Genomic DNA, 23,788 nt, shown 5'->3' with positions numbered 1-23,788 from the left:
AATTAACCCTTGGAGATAAGTGCTGGCCTTGTTAAAAAGGGAACTTGGTTAAATTAAACTTCTGGATGTCTTAGCTTCCTAAACTTTCCCTGCAAATCTTGGAGAGCTGCTGGGAGAAATCAGTTCCTGCCTGGGGGTGGCTCAGGAGCAGGCATTCCCTGGGCATGTGTCACAAACATTTCCATTTGCCCTGTGTCACTGCTGTGGGTGTCCCTGCACCTGCTGTCCTCCCTGCTTCCATTCATAATTCCCTTTCCAGTTCCCACGTGGATCCCAGCAGCCTTTTCCATGGGATTTGTGAATTTGGAGGGATTTGCTGCCATTTGAAGTGGCCTGTGGTGCTTTTTTGTGTGTCATTCATGTTCCAGCTCAGAGAACTTCAGCACAGGAATATCTTTACTTCCCAATGACTGAGCAGGTGGATTTTGTCCTTGATCCTTGGCTTTAAGCCTTTCCATTTGTGCCTTTAGTGAGGTGCTGTGTTCCATCCTCCCAGAGGGGCAGCTGGATTCTCTGTCCCTGTGGATAAAAGCCACATTTCACTCTCCCTGCAGGGGCTCGGATCTGGCTCTTCATCGGCTTCATGTTGATGTTTGGATCCCTCATTGCTTCCATGTGGATTCTCTTTGGAGCATATGTCACACAGAGTAAGTCTGCCTGTTTGCTCCTCAGGAAAGTGCTGCTCTTGCCAGCTTTTGGCAGGAAATCCACAGTGATGGAAGCCTGTGGTCTCTGGGAAATCCGAGCCACAGCATCCAGCTTTTAGTCTGAGATTGACACTGGAATATCCTGGTAAACCCAGCTCCCAGGAGCTGGAATATCCTGTTAAACCCAGCTCCCAGGAGCTGGAATACCCTGGTAAACCCAGCTGCCAGTAACTGGAATATGGAATATCCTGGTAAACCCAGCTGCCAGTAACTGGAATATCCTGGTAAACCCAGCTGCCAGTAACTGGAATATGGAATATCCTGTTAAACCCAGCTGCCAGTAACTGGAATATGGAATATCCTGGTAAACCCAGCTCCCTATAGCTGGAATATCCTGTTAAACCCAGCTCCCAGGAGCTGGAATATCCTGTTAAACCCAGCTGCCAGTAACTGGAATATCCTGTTAAACCCAGCTCCCAGTTACTGGAATATCCTGGTAAACCCAGCTCCCAGTAACTGGAATATGGAATATCCTGTTAAACCCAGCTCCCAGTAACTGGAATATGGAATATCCTGTTAAACCCAGCTCCCAGTTACTGGAATACCCTGTTAAACCCAGCTCCCAGGAGCTGGAATATCCTGTTTAACCCAGCTCCCAGTTACTGGAATATGGAATACCCTGTTAAACCCAGCTCCCAGTTACTGGAATACCCTGTTAAACCCAGCTCCCAGTAACTGGAATATCCTGTTAAACCCAGCTCCCAGTAACTGGAATACCCTGTTAAACCCAGCTCCCAGTTACTGGAATACCCTGTTAAACCCAGCTCCCAGTTACTGGAATATCCTGGTAAACCCAGCTCCCAGTAACTGGAATACCCTGTTAAACCCAGCTCCCAGTTACTGGAATACCCTGTTAAACCCAGCTCCCAGTAACTGGAATATGGAATACCCTGTTAAACCCAGCTCCCAGTTACTGGAATACCCTGTTAAACCCAGCTGCCAGTAACTGGAATATGGAATATCCTGTTAAACCCAGCTCCCAGTTACTGGAATATCCCATTTAACTCAGCTCCCAGGAGCTGGAATATCCTGTTAAACCCAGCTGCCAGAACTAAAGGACTGAGTGTTTCCTCTGTTCCTCCTCTGCAGACACTAATGTGTACCCTGGATTAGCAGTGTTTTTCCAGAATGCATTAATATTTTTCAGGTAAGTTACCTGGGCAGATTCCCCTCTTTCCAGAGGGACTTTCCTGCTCCATACATTGATATTCCTGGAAAAGCAGCTCTGTTTCCTGCTCCCCTTGCTGCAGAGCTGAGAAGCAAGGTTTGATTTGCCCTGGCCAGGCTCTTGGCTCCCTCCCTTGTTGGCCCAGCTGTCTCTGCTCCCCTGGATGTGCAGCTCTGGAATGTGGGTGGCCAGGGATGCACAGTTTTCTGGATGAGGAATTGCCAGTGGTTTTGGTTTTGGAAAATGGCAATCACTCACCTCTCTCCTACAATCCCTTGGCTCTGCTCCCAGCAGAGCCAGCTGGGGGATCCCATTCTCCTTTTCCAGATTGTTTCACACCAGTGGCTCAGGTCTCTGGTACTTGATATTCCCTGTATTTCCCTTCACTGGCTGAGCTTGCAGTTTAAAGAGTGAGAATTAAATTTTTTAAGAGCATGCTGGTGTGTTTTGTAACAGCACACTGGATTTATGTCAACTAATATTATTAAATCTATCATGTAACAGTTGAAAATCGATCTGGAGTCTCTAATAACTCCTTTCAGCTGTGGAATGCATTTTGCAATCCATGGATTTTATTAATAAAAGGCACTGAAGGTGTTAAGCAGTGTCAGTTCCAAGATGAGTCACTGGAAGTTTCACCTCACCTCCTTTCTTCTTTCAGTTCCTGGCTGATCCTTTTCCTCCAGCCCCACACCAGGTGCTTTGCAGTGACCTGCATGGGCTCTGGGAAATGGGGATATTCCTGCAGGAAACAGCAGCTCCTAAATCCCCTCTGGGATGGAGAAGGGAAGCTGCTGAAGGCAGATTTTGTGCCTGAAGTTTTTCGTTTTATTTAGAATCCCAGAAGGTTTGGGTTGGAAGGGACCTTAAATCCCATCCAGTCCCACCTGGGCAGGGACACCCTCCCCTCTCCCAGGTGGCTCCAAGCCCTGTGCAGCCTGGCCTGGGACACTGCCAGCTGTGGGGCAGCCACAACATGGGGCATGTGGGATCTGGTTCTCTACCACAGACTCCAGGTTCTCTCTGATTTGTTCAGAAAAATGGAATTGTTTAGGTTTTATCCCAGCACATCCTGTCACACTGAGCTGGTTCCCAGGCAGCAGAGTGAGCCTTGCTGCTCTGGACTCCTTGAATTTCATAACTCCCAGGCCTTTCCTTCAGAAGGGCTGTGAAAGTGGATGTTTTTCTGTTTGGACTTCAGCTGGCTCCCACAGTTCCAGCCATGCACAGGAAGCCAAATATAAACACCAAACCCAGATCCTGATCTGACTCTCACAGTTCATGGCTGGGCTGTTGACTTGCACTGGGTAAGATTTAGGGATACTGTTAAAATCACCCTATGTGTGCTCTGACTTTTATTCCTTTTCTCTTTTTTCCCCTCAGCACCCTGATCTACAAGTTTGGGAGAACAGAAGAGCTGTGGGGCTGAGCTCCCTTGGCCCCCAGCTGCCACGCGGTTCTTGTCTGTAGATAATTCACAGTCCTTTGTCCTTGGTTTGCTTCCCAGCCTGGTGGAACTGAGACAATTCCAGGCTCTGTCTGAAGCTCTCCTGTGCCAGGACACACTTGTGAATGTGTACATAGGACAGGATCTGTCCTTTCCAAGGGAAGGGCAGGCTGCCAGCCTTCCCTGCTCAGCCTCCAGGCTTTCTCCTCCAGCTCCCTGCCCTCCCAGCAGCTTCTCCTGCACAGCTCCACCCGTGTCCGAGGCTTCTGTGAACAATAGTGAGCAAACAGGACAGAGCCCATCCCAGCCCTGCTGGGATAAGAGCTGATTTTAAACATTTTATATTATTGTTCAGGTAAAAATAAAGTAGATTTCTTTTTTTTTCTTCTTCTTCTTTTGGTAAAAGGTTATGGGTTTTTAAGCAAGTCCCTACACTCAGCAGGTTGTGCATGGCAATGCAAAGTATTCCTGACTTGTGATGGCTCTGGCACAAAGGACATTTGCTGGCACCACAGTCCTTGGAATTAATTTCATGCTGCTCAGTGTAAGAGATACCAGTTAGTATTTAATGTATTTCCTGATATTAGAATAAAAAAACTCCAACAAACTGATGCCAGTTGTACTTGCTATGAAGAATAAATGAGTCAGAGCAGTGTCTTGCTACTCATGCCAGTGTCACTGTCTCCAGGGGAAGCTGTTTGCTGAGAAATGAGTTTTCCTGACCTGTTCCCTCTCTGCTTAAAAGGAAGTGGGCCATGGATGGATTTATTGCTCACAGTCCAACCTTGTAATAATTTCAAGTTTCAATAAATTTTAGGAGTGACTCATACCCAGTTTTAAGGATGCTATTGCCCCAGTTAAAATGTATTTACCTCTTACATTTTATGGCTGTTTCCATTAATGAACTATTGGAATCCAGTTTCATCTCGGTGGAGTGAAACAGAAAGTGAGGCTGAGGATGTTTGATGTCCCTGGAGTGTCCCTGCAGATCCATTTGCTGGGGTGAGTCCTTCTCACGAGTTCTCTGTGGTTTTTTCTCTGTGGTTTTTACAGCATTTGCCTCTCCCCTGGCTCCCAAGGCTTTTACAACTCCCCCATATCCAGGCTGCTGCCTCAGTGGTGTCAGGAGCTGAGTGGAAATGCTGTGCTGGGCTGGGAGCTGTTTGTCTGGGTGGGAATTACTGCAGGGGCAGGAGCTGGGGCCAGTGTGGAGCTGCCCTCGTGCCCTGGCTGCAGTAACCCCATCCCAGGGGTGCTCACTGCTTGCAATTCCAGACTAAAAGCGAACCCAGGTGCTCAAACCAGTGAATTTTGTACAGCAGCTCACCTTGGCACAGGGCCTGCAGCACCCAGGAACGCCAGGCTTTGCTCCAGGAGCTTGGGAATGCTTCTTGGGTTCTTTAGGGAGTCAGGAAGGAGCTTGGGCTGGAACTGATCCCTGGAACTCCTCCCAGTGCCAGGAGTTGTGCCTGGACTGGGAACTTGAACTGCAAGCCAGGCTGGGGAGCTGGGGGTGCTCACCTGGACAGGAGCAGCTGCAGGGAGAGCTCAGAGCCCCTGGCAGGGCCTGCAGGGGCTCCAGGAGAGCTGCAGAGGGACTGGGGACAAGGCCTGCAGGGACAGCACCCAGGGAATGGCTGCCACTGCTCTGGGCACTTTTACAGCTCACAAGCCAAGGGGACAGGGGGGCTCAGTCACAACAACCCTGGAGTCACTCCCAGTAAATGCTTTTTAATTTAATAAATGTCTGTGTAAAAACATTTACCAGCACAGTCCCTGCCACAAGCCCAGTGCAGGTTTATTCAGGAATACACACAGATATTCCCAGGGGTTTCACCTCATTTCTGTCCCTGGCTGAGTTCTGTGATTCCTTTTTGTGAGCTTTGTTCCCAGCCCAGCCTCAGTGTGGGTGCTCAGAGCAGAGCTGGTGCTGACCTGGCAATTCCTGCATGAGTCAGGAGTTCCTGGAGCTCCCTTGGCAGCAGCCTGTGCAATCCCAGGGATGGGATCTGTTCTGCAAGGGAGCACCTGATGAAGCTTCTGACAGCTGCTGGCCTGGGCTGTTCCTGGAAAGGCTGGGACAGTGGCACCTCAGCTCTGCCAGGGCCCTCCAACCAGGCACTTACAAAAAACCCCACATTTTTTATTGGTTTTTAAACAATTCGTAGCAAACCCAGGGAAAAAAAAAATCAAATAATCCCATTTTTTTTTTTTAGTACAGAAGAGGTTCACTTATTCTTTGTGCTTTATTGGACACTCCAGACCCCACAGGGGCTGATGGGGGGGTTTAACTTGGGCTCTTCTGCATTAAGGCACTAAAACCAGAACTCTCAGTCAACTTCTCTTCTGCTGGTGCTCAGCAAGAGGTTTTAGTGTCTGACAGGGACTGATAATGTTGGAAAAACTCAGAATAAAATTCCTCTCAGGTCCTTTGTGGTGTGCAGGGCCCTGGCCTGGCTGCAGCAGCAGATTAAAGCTTCAGGAGGGTGGGAGCAGGCAGATAAGAACAGACCTCACTGGGAGGGGCTCTTGGCACAGCTGCACCCCAGGAAAGTACCCACAAACTCCTCTTTAGTTTGTCCTGCACTTAAAATGATTGAGGAAAGCAGACTGGGGTGGGGATGATGGGAGTGTTATTGCCAACAGAAACCAAGCAGTGTGAATGGAATTCCCCTTGCAGCTTTCCATTCCCTGAAAATTCCCAGGTCACCCCACATCAATAAAGTGCAGTTATTCCTCCAAGCTGGGGTGGGAATTCACCCCTTTCAATCACCTGGCTTCAGGCAATTTAGTGTTCCTGCCCTTCCCCTTCCCTCTTCCCAGTGCTTCTGGCACGGTGAGGAGCTGGGCAGAGGCCCCTGGAGCATCAGGGTCTGGCTTCAGGATGGTCCAGTGATCCCAGAGATTGTCCTGTGATCCCAGGGTCTGGCTTCAGGATGGTCCAGTGATCCCAGAGATTGGCCTGTGATCCCAGGGATTGTCCTGTGATCCCAGGGATTGTCCTGTGATCCCAGGGTCTGGCTTCAGGATGCTCCTGTGATCCCAGGGATTGTCCTGTAATCCCAGGGGATGGTCCTGTGATCCCAGGGGATGGTCCTGTGATTTCAGAGATGGTCCTGTGATCCCAGGGGTTCCTGTTCAGGATTCTCCTGTGATCCCAGAGATTGTCCTGTAATCCCAAGGGATTTTCCTGTGATCCCAGGGGTTCATGTTCAGGATTCTCCTGTGATCCCAGGCTCTGTTCCTCTGTTCAGGACTGTCCTGGCAGCAGCCTCTGGGCAGTCCAGGGCAGGTGACACTCACAGGGGTGGCCCTGCAGTGGCTGCCCTGTCCCTGCAGGTGTTGGGTGAAGGATCCTCACCCTCCTGGCCAGGTCCCTCTCCAAGCACAAGGGCCTGGGGCTCCTCCTCAGCAGGACTGAGCTCCTCCAGGTCAGCCAAGCCAGGGTCCCTCAGGAACTGGGAAAAACCACAGAACACCAGGTTAGGTCCTGTTAGAAACCCCAGAGCCAACAAACTGCTCCAGCCCAGAATCCATGGGGAATTAAATCCATGGGATCCATTAAATGCTACCTGCATATCCCATCCTGGGCTTCCTTAAAACCAAACAAGGAAAATGTTCAAACACCCCCCCTTATTTCTTTGGGAAAAGAAATCAATTATCCCTCCAAAATTATCCCTTGAGGTGAGTTAGAGCAGCTGCAGTTCCTCATTGGCTCTTTGGGGTTTTTTTAATAGATTTTGGCCAATCTTTCCATGCCAGCTGAAATCCCTCTGAGTCAGGAGCAAGCCCCTGGCAGCTGGGGATGCTCAGCTGCAGGAATGCAGCACCTGCAGCAAGGGCACCCCAGCTCTGCCCTGCTCTGCCCAGAGCCAGCCCAGGCAGCTGCAGCTTCTCCTGGCACCCAGCACCCTCCAAAACCAAGCCAGCAGCTCCCCAGGAATAAACCAAACAAGGGCTGGTGACCACAGCAGGCAGCTCTAGAAAAATGGGACAAAATAAATCAGGTTTGATCAGGCTCCACTCCCCCTGCAGCCACCACAAGGCCCATGAGCTCCTTTCCCCTCTGTCCTGCCCCATCCCAGGCTGATCCCTTTTATTAATTCACATTTTAAACACTCTGGAAATGCACATTTTAAACACTCTGCCAGCTCCCTTCTTCTCTCCTCTGTCCTGCCCCATCCCAGGCTGATCCCTTTTATTAATTCACATTTTAAACACTCTGGAAATGCACATTTTAAACACTCTGCCAGCTCCCTTCTTCTCCCCTCTGTCCTGCCCCATCCCAGGCTGATCCCTTTTATTAATTCACATTTTAAATCCTCTGCCAGGCCCTGCTGTGCAGGGGATCCACTATTGCTGCTCATTAATCTGGGAAATTCAGAAATTCAGAACACAGGAGGAGCCTCAGTCCTGGCAGGTGCTTTGCATGACAGGCTGCACTGCTTAATACCCTGCACAATTCTTTTTTGTTATTATTTTAATACCCAGCACAACTTTTTCATTATTAAGACCCTGTACAGTTATTTTAAAAATTCTTTTCAAACCCAGAACAATTATTTTAAAACTATTTTAATACTCTATATAATGAGCTTCTTACTTACTTTTCTTTCTTATTTTATTATCCTCTAAAAAGATTATTATTATTATTGTTGTTGTTGTTATTGTTATTATCATTATTCCCTGTACAAGGATTATTCTATTATTTTTAATACCCTGTACAAGGATTTTTTACTATATTAATACTCTGTACAAAGATTTTTTTGACTATTTTCATACCCTGTACAAGGATTTTAAAATTATTATTATTTTGGTACACTGTAAAAAGGATATTTTACTATTTTAACATACTTACAAGGATTCTTTTTACTGTTCTAATACCTTGCACAATTAATTTTTAATTATTTTAATACCTTGTACAAGTAGTTTTTAATTATTTTAATAGTCTACACAATCTTTTTACTGTTTTAATACCCTGTACAAGGATATTTTATTATTTTAATATAATTATAGGGATTTTTTATTCTTAATACCCTGCTCAATTATTTATTATAGATTTTAATATCTTCTACAAAGAGTTTTAAATTATTTTAATACCCTACACAATTTTTTACTGTTTTACTACTACAACTTTTACAAGGATTATTTTTCTATTTTAATACTCTGCACAAGGAATTCTTTTTACTATTTTAATACCCTGTACAAGTGTATTTTACTATTTTAATAAATTACAAAGATTTTTTAAACTATTTTAATCATGGTACAAGGATTTTTTAAATTATTTTCATACCCTGTACAAGGACTTTTAAACTATTTTAATATAATTATAGGGATATTTTTTTACTATTTTAATCATGGTACAAGGATTTTTTTTTCATTCTTTTCATACCCTGCACAAGGATTTTTTACTATTTTAATATAATTACAGGGATTTTTTTTTTACTATTTTAATCATTGTACAAGGATTTTTTTCATTTTTTTCATACCCTGCACAAGGATTTTTTTACCTTTTTAATATAATTACAGGGATATTTTTTACACTATTTTAATAATTGTACAAGGATTTTTTTTTCATTCTTTTCATACCCTGCACAAGGATTTTTTTACTATTTTAATATAATTACAGGGATATTTTTTACACTATTTTAATCATTGTACAAGGATTTTTTTTTCATTTTTTTCATAGCCTGCACAAGGATTTTTTTACCTTTTTAATATAATTACAGGGATATTTTTTTACTATTTTAATCATTGTACAAGGATTTTTTTCATTTTTTTCATACCCTGCACAAGGATTTTTTTACCTTTTTAATATAATTACAGGGATATTTTTTACACTATTTTAATAATTGTACAAGGATTTTTTTCATTATTTTCCTACCCTGCACAAGGATTTTTTACTATTTTAATATAATTACAGGGATATTTTTTTACTATTTTAATAATTGTACAAGGATTTTTTTCATTATTTTCCTACCCTGCACAAGGATTTTTTACTATTTTAATATAATTACAGGGATATTTTTTTACTATTTTAATCATTGTACAAGGATTTTTTTCATTTTTTTCATACCCTGCACAAGGATTTTTTTACCTTTTTAATATAATTACAGGGATATTTTTTACACTATTTTAATAATTGTACAAGGATTTTTTTTTCATTATTTTCATAGCCTGCACAAGGATTTTTTTACTATTTTAATATAATTACAGGGATATTTTTTACACTATTTTAATAATTGTACAAGGATTATTTTTCATTATTTTCCTACCCTGCACAAGGATTTTTTTGCTATTTCAACACACTGCACATGGATTTTTTCCCCTAAATGAGATGCCCTTCCCTGGACAAGTGACCCCTATGAAATGCCAGCTGGGGCAGCACAAGGACAGAAAATTATTCACTCTGGGTTCCTTCAGCCCACGGCTACAAAAAGCTGGGAATTCTCTTCCACAGGAGCTCTGGCAGACACAAAATATTCACCTCCACGAGCTGCACACAAATAAAACCTTTAAAAACCAGAATTTTATGCTGAATAAGAACTTTTACATCACAGCTCTGCTTGAGGGCAGCTTCTTGTGCAAGGGAAAAAGAGGAAGAGCAGCACTGAAACCATTGTGGTTTAGCCCAGAAATGTCTGAGCTACCAGGGGGAGCTTTTCCTCTGAGTCCTGCTAAAAACAGAAAGAGGAATTGCCCAGGAACAGCCCCTGCAGATCGTCCTGAGGTGTCACAATAACCACAAAAATAAAAATATTTCAATAGCCTGGGCTGGCCTGTGCAGAGCTGCTGCAGCCCTTGTGACACAAAACCTCTGAGCCCCAGCCTGGGGCTGACAATGACTGACAGAAAGAGTGACAAAGAAATAAAAACAGTGGCAAAAAAAGGTGACAAAGAAATAAAATCAGCGGCAAAAAAATGGTGCCAAAGAAATAAAAACAGTGGCAAAAACATGGTGATAAAGAAATAAAAACAGTGGCAAAAAATGGTGACAAAGAAATAAAAACAGTGGCAAAAAATGGTGCCAAAGAAATAAAAACAGTGGCAAAAAAATGGTGACAAAGAAATAAAAACAGTGGCAAAAAAATAGTGACAAAGAAATAAAAACAGTGGCAAAAAAATAGTGACAAAGAAATAAAAATAGTGGCAAAAAATGGTGACAAAGAGAGAGGAGCAGGAACCAGAAGCGATCAGGATGGGATTGCCAGGAAACCAATAGACTGATAGAAAGAGTGACAAAGAAATAAAAATAGTGGCAAAAAATGATGACAAAGAAATAAAAACAGTGGCAAAAAACATGGTGACAAAGAAAGAGGAGCAGGAGCAGCCAGGCTGGGTTTGCTAGGAAAGCAACAGACTGATAGAAAGAGTGACAAAGAAATAAAAATAGTGGCAAAAAATAATGACAAAGAAATAAAAACAGTGGCAAAAAATGGTGACAAAGAAAGAGGAGCAGGAAGCAGGAGCAGCCAGGCCAGGTTTGCCAGGAAAGCCCAGCCAGGCACAGGAAGGAGCCTTGAGCTCAGCAAAACAGGAAAGGAGTGGGAGATCACAAAAAGCACATTTTGAGCCATCACTTGCTCATCTCTATTTCTTTTCATTGCTTTGGGGGATGCTCCCCCTGTTCCTCTGCTACAGGAGAAACCCCACAGGCCCCACGTACCTCCTTGAAGTGGGATGGGATTTCCAGAGGGGGCTGAGCCCAGTATTTGAATTTGTGGCGGTGTTTCCACAGGATCAGCAAAGCAGCTGCCACCAGCTGGGCAAGCACCAAGGCCAGGGCAAACAGGGGGATGACGTAACCAGCTCGGGTTGCCTCTGGAAAAGAAGGACAAAAATCCAAATACATGTGGCAGGTTCACATTTATGGAATCATGGAATGCTTTGGGTTGGGAGGGACCCTAAATCCCACCCGTGCCATGGCAGGGACACCTCCCAGTGTCCCCAGTGCCCAGCCTGGCCTTGGGCACTGCCAGGGATGCAGGGGCAGCCCCAGCTGCTCTGGGCACCCTGTGCCAGGGCCTGCCCACCCTGCCAGGGAACAATTCCTCATTGCCAAGATCCCACCCAGCCCTGCCCTCTGGCACTGGCAGCCATTCCCTGGGTGCTGTCCCTGCAGGCCTTGTCCCCAGTCCCTCTGCAGCTCTCCTGGAGCCCCTGCAGGCCCTGCCAGGGGCTCTGGGCTCTCCCTGGAGCTGCTCCTCTCCAGGTGAGCACCCCCAGCTCTCCCAGCCTGGCTCCAGGATCAACTCCTTTATCCCATTTTCCAGCAGGATTAGGAAGGAAAAGGAGAAGGTACCACACTCCCTCCATCCCTGGCTGAAATCTCCTGATTCTTTTGCCACTGATGCCAAGAGCGAAGTCCCCTGGTGCTCCCAGCACTGCTGACACACTGGGGGTGACAGGGACAGTCCAGGTGATGCAGGACTCGTGTTCCACCCCCTCCCACCCCACACAAACCCCACTGCCAGTCCCTACCACTGAGGGCAGTTCTGTGGCACTGTGGGGCACTTGGCTCCCCTTCCAGCAGGTGACCCGAGTAAATCCTCAGCTGCACTTGAACACTGAAGCAATAAAGTGTTGACTCCTTTAGATTCCCAATTTGGAATAGTGTCTTGCTTTCACTTAGCTTCTGCTGGAAAGACACACACACAACAAAAAAGGTGTTGTTGTGAAAACCAGACCAGTTTGCAACACAAATATCCCTCCCCCATTTAAATTTCTCATTCAAGAAGCCCAGCTTTTATTTTTCCTCGCTCAGCTTTCCCAAACAACAGAAGCAGTGGAATATTTCAGTTTTTCTGGGAATTTTGATGCAGTTTCTGCAGCAGCTCAGGCAGGGAGCAAAACACAGAGAAATGGAGGGCAAGAGAAAACCACAGTGACTCCTTTCCTGGCTGTCAGCTGAAGGTGTCCTGTGTGTGAGAAAAACACACGGTGCTGCATGTCAGGAAGGAAGTGGAGATGATTTAACAGGGACTTTGAGGCAGAAGCAGGTTGTAAATAAATGTTTTTGCTTCTTGTTTTTAGACGTTTGGCTTCAGACTGACGTCATTTGGAAGCTTCCTCTTTTTTAAATTTTTTTTCTTTTTTTTTTTTAAAGCCTGACTTGAACAGCTCCCCTGCACCTCTGGCCTGTCCAAACACAATTCCCAGGCAGGAGCAAGAGCAGCACGTGGTGATCCCAAACCTGTGGGGCTCAGGATGAACAGGGATGATCCCAGCTCACCCCAGCTCATCCCAGCCTGTTCCTGTTCCTGCAGCTCCCAGCACAGCAGAGCAGGAGGGGCTTCCCGAGTTTCCCCAAGTGCTGAGGGAACTGTGGGGTGCAGAGTCACCTCTGGCAGCAGCTCTGTCCCTGGATGTGCAGGGGGTTGCAGCTCTTTCCAAGCAGAGGGAGGAAGTTCCCAAGTTTGGAAGTGCAGCAATCCTTGTGCCAAGGCAGAACCCTTTACCCACAGCCCCTGTGGTGACCCTCGCTGAGGGTCACACAGAACACTCTGAATTTCTGTCCCCACTGCTGTCCTGCCAAGGGACACTGACTCCAGCCCTCAGCCCCCAGGCACCAAGAAGAGATGTGAGAGAATTCTTACCTTTTCTGTGGCACTGGTGGTGTTCTCCCAGTAGGACACGAGGTACTGGAGGATGTCCCCAGGCTCGGGGGGGAAGGGGGGGCTGACACTGATGAGCAGAGAGCCAGGGCTGGCACTGACATTGTTCACCCTGGGGGGGCCCAGAGTGGCTGAAAACAAACAGAGAGAGCAGGGAAACCCTGGGCTGCACAGCTGCCTCCAGCCCCACAGAACCCCCAGATCCCCGGGGCTGGCCCAGCCCTGCCAGCCCATGCAGTGCCAGCTGTGCCCATGGGCACCTTGTCCCCAGCCCAGAGCACTCAGTGCCACCTGCAGGGGACACCTGCAGGGCTGGGCACTGCAAAGCTCCCTGGGCAGCCCCTGCCAAGGCCTGAGCTCCCTTTCCATGGGCAAATTGCTGCTGCTGTCCAAGCTGAGCCTGCCCTGGCCCAGCCTGAGGCCGTTCCCTCTGCTCCTGTCCCTGTTCCCTGGGAGCAGAGCCCGACCCCCCCGGCTGTGCCCTCCTGGCAGGGACTTGTGCAGAGCCACAAGGGCCCCTGAGCCTCCTTTGCTCCAGCCCCAGCCCCTGCCCAGCTCCCTCAGGGATTCTGCAGCCCCTGCCCAGCTCCCTCAGGGATTCTGCAGCCCCTGCCCAGCTCCCTCAGGGATTCTCCAGCCCCTGCCCAGCTCCGTTCCCTGCCTGGACACTCTCAGCAAACATCCCAAATATCGACAGCTCAGGAAAGGGCAACATTTCCTCATCTACTTTATGCATTTACAATATTTGCTTAACTTTTCACTAAATATTAACCAATAGCTGATGCTCTGAAGTGTCTCAGTTTATCTGCAGTTACTGGCCATAAAATCATTCTTTTCTCTTCCTTTGATCAGCCTGCCACACCTTCCATGCTCCCCAAAACCCCACCACTGTTTGGGCCCTAGAGGGAAAGAGGAATAATGAATGTTCCCCTCCTTGCTTGGATGTCTCCATGTGTCCATCAGGATAAGCATGGTGACCTCCAGTGCTCCAGGGTGTAAATCATGAAAATACCAATAGAGTGCTGTCAGAAGTTCTCATTAACAGCCAAAATCACTCCTTGCATGCACCAGCTCCTCACTGTGCCTCAAATCCAGTGACTATGATCCTCCACTGAAGGAGGAGCCATGGATTTGTTTTTGGGAACTGATCTCCAGGGCAGTGACACAAGAATGACCCCAGAATGTTCCTCCTCTCCCCCCAGGCCTCTGCTTTGTCCCACGCTCCCATCAGCTCAGTGCTGTCCCAGCCTCTGAGGATCCCAGTCCTGCCCCACAGCCTGGGGTGGACAGGATTGGGATCCAGGTTGGACACTGGGATGGGAGCAGCTGGGACAGTGGGAGGTGTCCCTGCCATGGCAGGGCTGGCACTGGGCGGGCTCTGAGGTCCCTCCAGCCCAACCCAGTCTGGGATTTAAAGTGTGGCCTTGACACTTCTACACTGTAGTGTAAACAATTTATATTTCTCTGAACAATTTCTACTTCTCTGAACCATTTCTATTTATCTGAACCATTTCTACTTCTCAGGACAAATTATATTCATCACGACAATTTATATTTACCAGGACACTTTAGACAATTTATATTTATCAGGACACTTTTTGTTTATCAGAAAAGGGCTCTGTCCAGCAGAAAGAGGTGGTTTAGCCTCAGAGAGTTTGTGGTGTGTGTGTGGGCAGAGCTGAGTAGGGAAATGAGAAGGTGGAAAATCCTCCAGCAGAAGAACACTGGGGCTCTCTGAAGGCCCAACCACCCAGGAGCCCAGGGGTTTCTCTGGTGACACCTGAGGGAGCAGAGCAGAACCAAACCCTGGGGAGGCCTCAGAGTCTTTGTGGGCAATAACATCTCAATCCCCTTGATACCTGGGGTTTTAGGTTTCTCTGCTCTGTTTTGGTGTCCAGCTTTATATTAAATTATATTAAATTATCTTAAGCTTTGTATTATCCTCTTTACTTGGATCTTTTCACAGGGTGGGGAAGACAAAACTACCCCATTCTAGCTGGAGACTCAAGGACAATCTCTTCAAACTTCAGGCCCAAAGCACAAACAATGTGAAAAGAGGAGGGCAGGCAAGCGAGCGAGGAGGATGAAACTTCATCATTTGAAGCTATTAATCAGACAGTTAACTCCTGTATGCAAATGGACTAAAACTTATTAAAATGTGAGATCTCCTGACCAAGCCCTCTTTGCTTCCATCTTGGAGCCACCTGGGCAGAGCCATGACTGTGGCTGTGGTCCTGCCCTGCATCCCTGGCAGTGCCCAAGGCCAGGCTGGACACTGGGGACAGTGGGAGGTGTCCCTGCCATGGCAGGGCTGGCACTGGGTGGGATTTAAGCTCCCTCCAGCCCAGTCTGGGATGCCATGACTGCACACTGATTATTTTGCATTTAGAAATGAGTCATTCCCCCTGCCAGCCCCAAAACCACTCAAAAGGCCCTTCAATAAATATCCCCTTTATTCCTCTGAACTCATCTGGCCTCTGTCCCAGCTCCTTAGGTCACCCCTGTCCCAGCAGAGCCCAGGAAGCCCAAAGAGGCAGCTTAGCTGTCCCCAGAGAGCCCCTGGAGCAAGGCTGCTCCCCAGCACTCACTGCTGGTCTCTGTCCCAGCTCCTGAGGGCACCACCCCTGTCCCAGCAGAGCCCAGAAAGCCCAAGGAGGCAGCCCAGCTGTCCCCAGAGCCCCTGGAGCAAGGCTTTCCCCAGCACTCACTGTTCCTCTCTGCCACGAAGGCAGGGCAGTGTGCCCAGGCCGATGCCAGCGTGCCCAGCTCCGCGCGCACCCGCAGCAGGATCGTCCAGCGCCGCCGCTGCAGCTCGGGGGGGAACCTGCACTGGGGCTGGGGGCTCTGGGCACAGCCCAGATCGCTCCAGTTCCTGTAGGACCATCTGCAGAGCACAGCAAACACCATCCCTCAGGCTGAGGGCGGGATGGGAGCAGAGGGGTGGGTGTTCTGTACCAGTGTGGGGTCTGGCACTGGGGAAGGGGGTTTACAGCACCTCTGTGAGCCAGAGAGGTTGGTAAGAGGATCCATGGTAAGAGGATCCATGGTAAGAGGATCCATGTTTACCCCTGAAAAACTTCTCACAGAATTCCCAGAATTCCCAGAGTGACCAGATTGGGAGAGACCTTCAAGGCCATCGAGTCCAGCCCAGCCCCAACCCCTCAACTCAACCCTGGCACCCAGTGCCACATCCAGGCTTTGTTAAACACACCCAGGCATGGGGACTCCACCACCTCCCTGGGCAGCCATTCCAGAACTTTCTCAGCCTTGCTGGAAAAACCTTTTCCCTGCTCTCCAGCCTGGATTTCCCTTGGTGCAGCTCGAGGCTGTGTGCTCTGGGTGTGTCAGTGCTGCTGGAGAAAGAGCCCAGGGCCAGCTGAGCCCAGGCCCCTTTCAGGAGCTGTGCAGAGTGAGGAGGGCAGCCCTGAGTCTCCTTTGCTCCAGGCTGAGCACCCCCAGCTCCCTCAGGGCTTCCTCACAGGGTTTGTGTTCCCAGCCCCTCTCCAGCCTCCTTGGCCCCTCTGGATGTGCTCAGGGTCCCAAGGTCATTGCACAATGACTCTACCAAGGTCATTGACACAGAAACCAAGAAAGGAAGAAGGATAAACAAGAGAAATCTGCACCTGCCCATTCCAAAGAGCACTTTGTTTGTATCTCATGACCAATGAGTAAAATGTAAACTTCTGAGCTTTGTAAGAATGTATAAAAAGCATGCATGCCAGAATAAAAACAGCTTGAAGCCTTCTGAAAATGGAGTGTGTGGCTTTGTATTGTCTCCATCTCAACTACCACACATCATTGTCTGTTGAAACCAGGTGGGGCAGTGTTCTTTATCTCATCCATGATTTTTATCAATGCCAGGCAAAGATTTTAAGGGGATTTACCTGCCCTTGAAAAAGGGATATTTTGACTGGGCATGGCAAAATCAGAGGATTTGCAAATTGCATTACTGAACTTCTCAGGTGTTTGTTCTATTCACTTTCCAGGCTGTAGCAAGGAAAACTGAGCTTCAGAGGAAAGCCCATGTTAAGTGCAGTGCCTTTAAATGCTGTAACAGCATTTACTGATGGCTCTGGGAAAACACACAAATCAGAACTAACATGGCATGACCAGACAACTCAAACATGGGAATCAGACATTCAAACAGCCAAAGGTTCACCTCAAATTGTTGAATTAACAGCAGAAGTTACAGATATCCCTGATAATTCCAGGGGGATATCCTCTGATAAAGGGCCAGCTGTTAAAACTGGGGGGCAGTTTTCCTTATCTCTTCCATAACCCATCCCTCATAACTCTGGGGAAATATCTTCTGTTCATGGGCCATTAATTATCAAATACCCTCTGTCCATGGCCACTGAGTGTCCCTGCAGGGCTGATCCAATCCCACCATCCCATGGGGAGATGCTGCGCCCAGGGGAGGAGCCAAGCATTCCTACCTGGATCCAATCTGAGGTGCTGGGACAGCCCAGCAGCCTTTGCCCAGTGCATTGCCAGAGGAGCAGCTTCTGCTGCCCTGCATGGCCAGAGGGAGCCCAGGCCCATCTCCAGCAGCCCTGGAGCTGCAGAGGAAAACTCCCCCCTTGTGCAGGATCCCTGCTCCAGCAGAGCCACAGCTGGCACTGCAGGAGGGCTGAGCCCCCATGGGATGGAGCTGTGCCACCCCCTGACACACAGGGAACAGGGCATGGGCTGGCTCTGGCAGGGTTGGTTTGTGTTACTGCATTTTTATTTTACTTTTCCTAGTAAAGAACTGTTGTTCCTATTCCCATATCTTTGCCTGAGAGCTCCTTAATTTCAAAATTATCATAATTTGGAAGGAGGGGGTTTGCATTTCCCATTTCAGGGGAGGCTCCTGCCTTCCTTACAGGCACCTGGCTGTTCAAACCAAGATAATAAACCAAGAGCAGGCAGTGCAGCCACCTGGAACACCACACCCCCTCCCAGCCACTTCTGGTGAGACAAGAATGTGTTACACAGCTCTGGCTTCACATGGGTTAAACTAACCCCAGGGCCCACCCAGCTCCTCAATATGGGGAAAATTAAATTGCCCAGAGAGAATCAGGAAAGGCTAAAATTCTGTGCAACATTTCTGGGTGTCCTCAGGGCTGCAATCTCTCCTCAGCTCAGAGGACACCTCATGGGCCAAGGGCCTGTCATTCACCAAGAGCTGCTCTTGGAGATACATAAAAACATCTGTGATAAAAAACACCCTTTCATTCTGTGCTTACTCATTTTCAGGGTTTCTGGGCTTTTTAAAACCAGCTGTTATCCTGGATTAGAACAAAATGAGTTGGTTTTATTTACTGCTTACTCACGTTCTGTACTGGGCTGTGTATAGCACTGTGCCATTCTCCACTGGAACAGGAGACCACCTCAGCAGACTCTGGAAGTTGTAGGAATAAACCTCCACATTTTTGGGGGCTGGTAAATAGGGAGGAGTTTCTAAAGGAAGAAGAGAAATAAAAAAATTATTGAAACATTCAAGTGCACAGTAGCCAAATTTCAGTCTCCAAATTCCATCACCATGTATTAAATTTTCACTGCTTTGCAGGTAAAACCATTTCCTCTCCTTCTCCTTCTGTTTCCAGGGGCTCTGGCATGTTCAGGTGGGCAGGCCCTGGCACAGGGTGCCCAGAGCAGCTGGGGCTGCCCCTGCATCCCTGGCAGTGCCCAAGGCCAGGCTGGGCACTGGGGGCAGTGGGAGGTGTCCCTGCCATGGCTGGGGTGGCACTGGGTGGGATTTGAGGTCCCTCCCAGCCCAAACCAGTGTGGAGTTCAGTGTATCCATGAATTCCTACTCCCTGTTTTTTATTTATTCCATAAAGAACATAAAGCTGAAAGTACCGAGCCCAGCACAAAACCACCAACACCACCCAGTCCCCCATGAAGCCATAAATGAGGGTCCCAGAATCCCAGAATCACCTGGAGCCCTTTGGGATCTCCCAGTGCCACCCCAGCCCCACCAGCATCACCCCAATCCCTGTCCCCAGGGCCACATCCAGACTGCTCTGGGACAATTCCAGGGACTCCAAACCTCCCTGGGCAGCTCAGCCCAAGGCCTGACCACCCTGAGAGGGAAAAATTGTTTCTAATTTCTGATCTGCCCCTGCCCTGGTGCCATTTGAGGCCATTTCCTCTCCTCCTTTCCCTTGGGACAAGGCAGCAGAGCCCGACCCCCCTCACTGCCCCTCCTGGCAGGGACTCGTGCAGAGCAATGGGGTCCCCCCTGAGCCCCTTTCTGCTCCTCACAGGAACATCCTTTTTTTTTCTGGAAGGTTTTCCAGTCCCTCCTCTGCCCACTGGTGATCACAGCAGCTGCTCTGTTCTACCTGCAGCTCACCTTTGCCTCCCTGCACAACCCAGATGGGCACCCTGTGCCAGGGCCTGCCCACCCTGCCAGGGAACAATTCCTCATTGCCAAGATCCCACCCAGCCCTGCCCTCTGGCACTGGCAGCCATTCCCTGGGTGCTGTCCCTGCAGGCCTTGTCCCCAGTCCCTCTGCAGCTCTCCTGGAGCCCCTGCAGGCCCTGCCAGGGGCTCTGAGCTCTCCCTGGAGCCTTCTCCTCTCTTTTTCCCCCCCATCTTCCTCCTGCTGACCCTGAGGTCATTCCAGTGAAACCTTCCAGGAGGCAGCTGGAAAAAAGCAAACCCTTCAGGGAGACGTGGTGGCCCTGAGGAACCTCTGGTTGTGCCAGCTTTGGAAGTGATCTCACCAGGCAGGAAATGGCAGGAGCTCAGTGGTGGGGAGGGCCCCAAGCCCAGATGTGAAAAATGCCTGGTTTATGATTGGCTTTTGGCAAATATTAAAATGAATATTATTCATGTTAGGTTGGAAAGTTATGTTGTGTTAATTTTCTTAAGTAGTGTGTTAAATGTAGTTTTAGGTTATAACAGAATGTTAAAATAGAAACTCTGCTATGTAAGACACTTTTTAAAGAAAGGACTCACACCAGATAGCAGCCACAGGACACCTGAATCTTTCAGAGAAAGAGAATTCATTGCTCCATTATCAGGAGAAATGAACTTCTTCCTGCCTCACTCAGCCATGATGACACCGTCAGGGTTCAGAGGAAGCAGCTGACACTGCCCAGCCAGAATCCTGAGTTTGAATGGAATTGATGCATCATGGATGAGGTGTAGGAATATGCAACAGGCTGTTGCTGTTAAGGGTTAATCCTCTGTAAACGTGGGGCCTTTTTCGGGCTTATTTTGCCCAGAAAAGGTACCCGGACTGTCTGTAACTCTTTGTTCTTATTGTCCTAATCCAAATTGTCTAAATTATTATTACTCTAATTTTTATTACTATTTTTATAACCATTTTAATATCATTAAACTTTTAAAAATTTTAAAAATAAGGCACTGCAGCAGCCACCCTCAGCCTCCAGCTCCTGCTCAGGAGGGAAGAGGGAAGAGCTGTGGGACACGAAAGGACAGACTGAGAGCCCAGGACGAGGAGGAGGAAGCTGCCAAAACATGGCCAAAAAAGGGACAGAGCCAGGCAGGGCCTGGAGGGCAGCCACGGGCAAGGAGGAGGGAAATGGGGGTGGTGGAGAGGAGGAAGGGCTGGGGAGAAGGGAGGGAGCAGCTGGAGCCAGGGAGGAAGAGCAGAACCAAAACCTCTGCGGGACACGGCCCAGGCTCCAGGGTCAGCCCCAGCAGCCCTGGGATCTCTCCTGGGTCCTGCAGGGGAAAAGGTTTTCCTTCTGCAGCCCATGTGCTTTTCTGGAGTGACTCCCTCCACCATCAGAGTCACAGGGCGAGGGAATGGTGGGGGTTGGAAGGGACTTTACAGATCACCCAGTGCTTCCCCCATCCAGCCTGGCCTGACGAAGAACTGTGACAAAATACCCCCCACCACAGCAGGTAGTTTTTAACTCTGAAGAACAGAGTCTCCCAAGACCCAGTCTGTTAATTTTTACACCAGTGAGATCAGAAGATCAAGCTTGACTTGAGTCAAATTCCGGCCCAGGCTTCGTGGAAATGCGGATTCCTGTTAAAAAGTTTGTGGTTTTTTGATTTCTACATCAAGTTGCATTAAGCCCTAAGTCCAAAGTACCAAATAGTGAGTTGACCTCTAGCTTTCCAAGAAAAGCTGTGGCTGCCCCATTGCTGGAAATGTCCAAGGCCAGCAGGCTGGAGCAACCTGGGACAGTGGAAGGCAACCCTGCCCCTGGCAGGGGTGGAACAGCGTGACCCTAAACACGGCCAAGCCAGGCTGTGCTTCTCTCAAAGTTTAATCAGCCTGTCAAGAATTTCTCAGCCTCATCTCTCAGCAGCGCTCTCAGAACACACACACTGCCTCAGGCCACACGTGGCTGGTGCAGCTTTGCAGACCTGAGGGAGATTCCTCACAGCTTCCCAGTCCATTCACCTCCCTGGTGTGTGGAAGGCCCCCAGGGAGCCGCCTCTGAATTGGTGAGAAATTTTCACGCTCCAGTCCCACGGATCCTTTCTTGCACTCTCGCTGCTGGTCTGGCACGTGGTGAGGTATCTCACACCATCTGTGCCCTCAGACCTCTGTCACACCCTGTTCTACAGAATCCCAGGAAGCTCTGAGAACCAAACACCACCGGCAGCAACTCCCACCACACCTTAAATCGAGAGCAATGAAGGACAGGGCTGGCTGGGATCTTGGCAATGAGGAATTGTTCCCTGGCAGGGTGGGCAGGCCCTGGCACAGGGTGCCCAGAGCAGCTGGGGCTGCCCCTGCATCCCTGGCAGTGCCCAAGGCCAGGCTGGGCACTGGGGCTGGGAGCACCTGGGACAGTGGAAGGTGTCCCTGCCATGGGATGGGATTTAAGCTCCCTCCAGCCCAGTCTGGGATCCCCTGGCTGCACACTGCTTATTTTGCATTCAAAAATGAGTCATTTCCCCTGCCAGCCTCAAAAACATCGCAGAGCTCATGGAAAACACTGCAGAGATTATCAAAGACGCTGCAGAGTTCGCCAAGAACACCCCCGGGCTCATGTGCCCTCTGAGGGCTGCCACGAGGGCGCCACGAGGCTGAGGAGCTGCTTCCTCAGCACCCAGGGAAATCTGAATTTCTGTCAGATCCCTCCCTCACAGGGCAGGGACTGCAACTGCTGAAATCACACACTCAACTTCCTCCTCATCTCCAGTTTGCGTGGCCTAAAATAACAACATGAGCGCTTCAAACACAGCACCCACAGGTCCAAGCACCCTCAAAACCCCAAACTCCCTCAGCCAGGGGAAGACAGAGAGGTCCCTTCCCACTGGCAGGGGTTTGCACTGGGCTGGTTCTTTCAGAGCAGCAGCCTCAAGAGGCTCAGATTGTTTTTTCCTGCTGTTCAGAGAATTCACGGTACTTCAAACCGTGAGTCAGAACTTTCACAGCAGAGTGTGAAGCCACAATCACAGCCAGTGAAAGCAGCCTGGCTTGGGTGACCCCTCCATGTCCCAGCTCCTGCTGCTCCTCAGGCATTCCTGATCCCTTCCCCTGCATCAGCCCCCAACAACCATCCTGCTGCCTGGCAGAACAGGAATCTGGGCTTTGGGGGATTTTGTGCAGACTTTTCCTGTTCCAGTGCAACAAAGTGGCTTCTCAGGAATAGTGCAAGATTGGTTTCCGTGGCAGGGGGCTGGAACGAGACCAGCTACAAGCTCCTTTCTGATCCAATCCATTTCGGGATTCTGGAATTCCCAGAGCTGCCTGGGAAGTCCATCGGCTGCTGATGGGATGAAACCGAGCAACGCTGACTGCAGGAGGCCCTGCCCTGGTTTGCCTCAGTCCAGCCACTGGGTCTGGAACAACCGGAGAGCCCCACAGGGCTCACCAGGGCCAGGCTGGTCAGCCAGGCCGTGGGCACCACCGGGACATGGGACACGCTGAACTCATGGAAAGCCTGAGTGCCAGAGTGAGCACCACATTCTGTGCACAGCTCGTTCCATCGTGGAGTGGTTTTGGTTGGGAGGAACCTTAAACATTATCCCACCCTACCCCCTCCTACACCTCCCACTGCCCCAGGCTGCTCCAGCCCCAGTGTCCAGCCTGGCCTTGGGCACTGCCAGGGATCCAGGGGTTTAGAATCACAGAATCCCAGACTGGGTTGGGCTGGGAAGGACATTAAATCCACCCAGTGCCACCCCTGCCATGGCAGGGACACCTCCACCAAACCTTAACCCAAACTCGCGTCCATTCACACTTTTAAACGGCCTTTAACGGGAGGTGCCACCTCTCAGACGTCTGCCACGCCACGAGCACCGGACGGTGCCACAGCCCCACACCATCCCCACCGGGTCCCACCACAGCGGGGTTTGGGAGCAGCACCCGGGGCTGGGCAGGGCCGACCCCGGGCTGGGCAGGACCGAACCCGGACCGGGCAGAACCGAGCCTGGGCTGGGCAGGGCGGAATCCGGGCCGGGCACAACCGAACCCGGACCGGGCAGAACCGAACCCGGCCCGGGCAGAACCGAACCCGGCCCGGGCAGAACCGAACCCGGCCCGGGAAGAACCAATCCCCGGCACGGGCTGAGCCCGGCCCGGCCCCAGCGGCTGCTCTGGGCCCGGAGAGCCGGGGCGGGGGGAAGACACAGGGGACACCGGCACAGGCCCCGCGCGGCGACCGAGACCGCGCCGCGGCCACCCCGAGCCCGCGGGCACCGAACCCCACACACACCGAACCCCGCGGGCACCGAACCCCGATTTCCCCCGGCCCCGCACCCACCTGCGGCCGAGCCCAGCAGCAGGAGAAGGAGCAGCAGGAGCAGCAACAGGAGCGGGAGGGAGCGGAGCGGAGCCCGGCCCCGCATGGCCCCGCTCGGCCGCGGGTCCCCCCGAGCGCGGCCGGGCCGGGCTGGGCCGGGCCGGGCCGGGCTGGGCTGCGGCGGCCGCAC

At 49.8% G+C, this 23,788-nt stretch overlaps 2 protein-coding genes across 3 annotated transcripts in view; one reads left to right on the top strand and one right to left on the bottom strand.

The window, feature by feature from the left end:
• TMEM50B (transmembrane protein 50B) overlaps positions 1–3,933 on the top strand; it is a 10,264-nt gene extending 6,331 nt beyond the window's left edge. Inside the window, exons 5-7 of the mRNA XM_036378828.2 lie at positions 555–647; positions 1,797–1,854; positions 3,259–3,933. Coding sequence (XP_036234721.1) covers positions 555–647; positions 1,797–1,854; positions 3,259–3,304 — 197 coding nt within the window. The 3' untranslated portion in view covers positions 3,305–3,933. The remainder of the gene's footprint in view (positions 1–554; positions 648–1,796; positions 1,855–3,258) is intronic.
• Positions 3,868–23,788, bottom strand: IFNGR2 (interferon gamma receptor 2). Of its 2 annotated transcripts, none has more exons than XM_036390229.2 (7): positions 23,620–23,788; positions 18,249–18,375; positions 15,642–15,817; positions 12,916–13,064; positions 11,801–11,954; positions 10,986–11,140; positions 3,868–6,780 (listed from the first exon to the last, which is right to left on the bottom strand). In XM_036390229.2, exons 1-7 carry the CDS (start codon positions 23,702–23,704, stop codon positions 6,622–6,624), a joined length of 1,005 nt encoding a protein of 334 aa, XP_036246122.1. In that variant the 5' UTR covers positions 23,705–23,788; the 3' UTR covers positions 3,868–6,621. The 2 variants fall into 2 exon arrangements, with proteins under 2 accessions (XP_036246122.1, XP_036246112.1); XM_036390219.2 differs by having other exon boundaries at positions 11,801–11,957; positions 23,620–23,786.

This window comes from Molothrus ater, chromosome 2 (genome assembly GCF_012460135.2).
Source record: "Molothrus ater isolate BHLD 08-10-18 breed brown headed cowbird chromosome 2, BPBGC_Mater_1.1, whole genome shotgun sequence".
NCBI lineage: Eukaryota > Metazoa > Chordata > Aves > Passeriformes > Icteridae > Molothrus > Molothrus ater.
This window is presented reverse-complemented; position numbering and strand designations above follow the sequence as displayed.